General features: G+C 36.1%; 1 protein-coding gene across 1 annotated transcript; it reads left to right on the top strand.

Annotated features, from left to right (window-relative positions):
- Positions 2,940-3,668, top strand: LOC109709115. Its single transcript, XM_020231184.1, has one exon. The coding sequence runs from the start codon at positions 2,940-2,942 to the stop codon at positions 3,666-3,668; it is 729 nt and encodes a 242-aa protein (XP_020086773.1).

Here is a 4,130-nt window from a genome sequence, read left to right as displayed (position 1 = left end):
CGGAACAGCGCGACTACATATATATATATATATATATATATATATATATATATATATATATATATATATATATANCCACATGCCAAATATAGTTTTACATTTTATTAAATTAAATGAAAAAATTTGCCAAAATATTTGAAAAAAGAACAGATAAAAAAAATCAGGTGAAGATTAATTGGGACCGTTGGATAAGATTACATTGGGATTAGGAGAATTAGGAAAATTTTAAATTTACCCCTTTAAAACTTTTTTAGGGATATACATATAAATATTATTGCACTGTTGATCCCCAATCTTCACCTGATTTTTTTTATCTGTTCTTTTTTCAAATATTTTGGCAAATTTTTTCATTTAATTTAATAAAATGTAAAACTATATTTGGCATGTGGTAATTTCCGTTAGAATTAAAGATAGGCAGAAATTTGATTAAAATAAATACTAAAAATTAGAGATTTAAGTGCTAAAATAGTGCATTTAACTCTTCTTTTAATAAAGATTTTTTAAGAAAAAATTTAATTTTATTTTACTGTCCAGTATATAGGCTAGGAATAGGATAGCAAAATTTTATGTTTGGTAAATTATTATAAAATAGGGTAAGTTACACGTTTGATCCTTAAATTTTAATTTATTATAATTTTTAATTCGGACTTTCAAACTTGTTGCAATAAAGTCCCAAAATTCAATTTATATAGTTGATTAAATATTGACGCATTGTTGATATAAAAATAGGTTAACATCTTAATTATTGACGTAATATCAATAACAACACTGTTACATCACTTCTATAGTAGCAACGCGTTCTATATTTAGTTAATTAAATTAAGTTATAATAATTTTGAATATTCAAGTAAAAAATTAGAAGAAATTAAAGCTTAGTACCGTTTGGTTCGGGTATAAGCAAGAACTAGCTATTACAGGGATAGGTACAAGTATGGGGATAAGAAAAATAGCGTTTGGATAAAAATTGGGTTGTTCCCGAGGATAAGAAAAATATTAGAAAGTTTTATATAGAAAATAGAGGTGTTGGTGGGGATAATCGAGAACTACTATTCTCGGGTAAAAAATTAGCGTTTGGATATAAAAGGGGGGATAAGGGCCTATCCCTATTCCTATTCCCAAACCAAACGGTAAAGATTTAAGTGTTACCTGGGGATCCAACTTGCAATTCACCGTAAAAAATCTTTGCTCCAGCGTCCACGTGGTTAAAGACCATTGTAATTTCGGGCCGGATTTATTTTAGCGAATCTGGCCCAACCCGGCACGGGAATTCGCACAACAATTTAAGGTTAGTCCAGTCCAAAGAGATCTATCTGGGGAAGCAAATAGAATCGATTTTTAATTTTGCGGATCGAATAGGCTCAAGCTGCTTTTAATTCATGTCGGCCCGTATAGGAAACGGTGGATTAAATAGTCTCGTGCCACCGACCGTTTCTAGAGCAAGTGGCAAAGGGCTTAGTTATTGGTATCCGAGACCCAAGTTCGAATCCTAGTTGATTCACATTTGCAGTTAAGTTTATTTCTAAATGAAATAAACGAAGCGGGTAGCGTGCTATCTATCTCTCTCTCAAAAAAAAAAAAAAAAAAAGTCTCGTGCCGGAGGATCTTGAACAAAAATTGTATGATACCGGTCTCAAATTAAAGCACTTGAGATCAAGTGGAGTTACACTAGCGAATCACAACACATAATCATACCTACAGATTCAGTTTTAAAACAGTCTGTGGATCGTAAATGTTAACCAACTATTTCAAAAGCATGTGCAGATAGAAAAAACGCATCCATCGCACTTAAGGGCTCAACCATAATGTTTACGGCCGGGTTTCGATCTGACTCAACCCAACTGGACGTTCGGTCTATTATTAGGTCTCTTACTATTAGGTCTCTCATAGACTACACCTCCACTTAACTTCTTTTATTCGGCTCACCCAACTTAACTTATTAGTCTCTCGGGCCTAGTGTCATAGGGCAGAAAGTTGAAACTATTTAGTCCAATAATAAATAGCCAACACGACCTAGCATTTGAAACGGATCCCATATAATTTGTTGCCCGCCCCGCCAAATATTTTTTGGCAGTTAACATGTGAAATTGATGAATGAATATACATATGGTACGTTTTTTAATACTCTGTGCTACTGCTACATGTGGTTGGGTCCATTTGTAGCAATTACATTATACCATCTACTTAAAATGCCTGAGCATTAATCACTTATGTAGACATTAATGTAAAGAAGCCTAGTTAGTTGAGAAGTGCTTTTCTTTCCAGCATAAGCACTGTCAATATCAACTGCACAATAGCTTGTACTTCCTCAAATAGCTAGCCCTTTTCTTTTGATTTCTATACTAGTCTTTAAAAAAGCATGACTTTAATTAATTTAGCAATTCCATAATATATAAGTCACAGTATATGTCACCCAGTAAATGGAGGAATAGGCAGGCTAAAAGGCTAATAAAAACTAAGTCAATATATCTAATTGTAACTCGTGATGACGGTTAAGTGATTTTTAAGTTATTCGATCTTTATATATATATATATATATATATATATATATATATATGTATATGTATATATATATATATATATATATATATTAAGAAAATTGATAAAATTTGGTATTAAATGGCTAACTCAAATGAGTTAAAAAGTTCACAAATGTCGCATAATTTTACTAAAATAAATTGTATGATCGTACCAATGTATGCATAAACAATTAAGTGGTCATTGATCGATCGGTTGCTATTTCGGATTAGTTGTGACAATGAAGAACCTGTGAACTCCTTTCTCTTTTCTCATGTGATTGCAATTACAACCATTATATATATATGTGTATGTATATATTACTCTCCCACCTCTCCATTCATTACACTCACGCTCTAAAGTTGTGTCACCACTTCCTTATAAACCCCCCCTCCAAAAATTATACCTATTCATGCATTATTTCCATGAAGGACCTCTCCCTCTTCCTCCTCAAGAACTCCTTAGCATCGAAAATGAAGCGAGGATTCCGAAGCTTCTGCCACGGCGCGGGGTCGACATCGACTCTAAACCAGCAAAAGCCCTTCGCGAACTTCTCCTGTGTCGACGAGTCGAGCGACGTGACCGGAAGCCCCGCCACGCTCGAAGAAATGATCCTGAAGCTGGACTTAGAGGAAGAAGCGGTGAGAAGAAGAGCCAAGCTCGACGAGTACGGCAACGCTCACCGGAGGATGTCGTGCGTGAACAACTCCGACATACTACGGTCGGCGAGGAACGCGCTGAATCAGTACCCGCGGTTCTCGCTAGACGGGAAAGACGCGATGTACCGGTCGTCGTTTAGGAATTTGGGCAAGGAGGTCGATTTGGGGAAGACGCTGACGCTGCCGCCGACGCTGGCGGGGGAAAAAGTCGTGTGGTGCAAGCCGGGGGTGGGGGCGAGGATGGTGAGGAGTAGGAAGGAGAGGTTGAGGAGGATGGGGAGGAGGGAGTTGGAGAGGGAGAGGATAAACATGGCTATGCATGGTACTACGTGGAGGAATAGTAATAGTAGTAATTTTACTACAAAGGTGGTGGTGGGGAGGGATAAGGGGTTGGGTTTGGGCCCGTGCGCGGTTGGTGCGAATTCCGGTTTGAGTCCGGTTGCGGTCGAGCCCGGAATTGGTGAGGTGGATTGGCGGTTCCGGCGCGCTCGTTAGTAATTAATTATTATAATATATAATATATATAAGTTTGCTTTGTGGAAGTATTTTTATGTATTCTTTTTAGTAGTTGTTATAATAAATTAATACTAATTTGAGTGCACTGGATCTTGTAAGGGTAAAATTCGAAAAAATAAGTTATACATGTTTTTTATATATAATGCAATTTTAATCAATATTTGAATTCCTCAAGTTGTACTGAGATTATCGTTCTCGTTTTTATGTGGCGACATGTTAGGATTTGGGGTTTTGATGCACACTACATGCATGCACGATGAACATGATCTTCATTTTTTTTTATAAAAAAAAAAGGGGTTTGAATGAGATTATTTGTTTGTCTTAATAACAAGTATACATGACCCACTTGTGGCCTACTTAGTTATTTTGAAGCACAAAGGTGTATTGGGCCGTACCTTGTTGAGCCAGTATTCTTTTTGGAGACTTGTATGGGCCACCAAG

The sequence above is a fragment of the Ananas comosus genome, linkage group 4, assembly GCF_001540865.1.
Source record: "Ananas comosus cultivar F153 linkage group 4, ASM154086v1, whole genome shotgun sequence".
NCBI lineage: Eukaryota > Viridiplantae > Streptophyta > Magnoliopsida > Poales > Bromeliaceae > Ananas > Ananas comosus.
This window is presented reverse-complemented; position numbering and strand designations above follow the sequence as displayed.

Excerpts from the sequence above, each read along its gene's own strand:
- LOC109709115 (XM_020231184.1), top strand. The coding sequence starts at position 2,940 with ATGAAGGACCTCTCCCTCTTCCTCCTCAAGAACTCCTTAGCATCGAAA.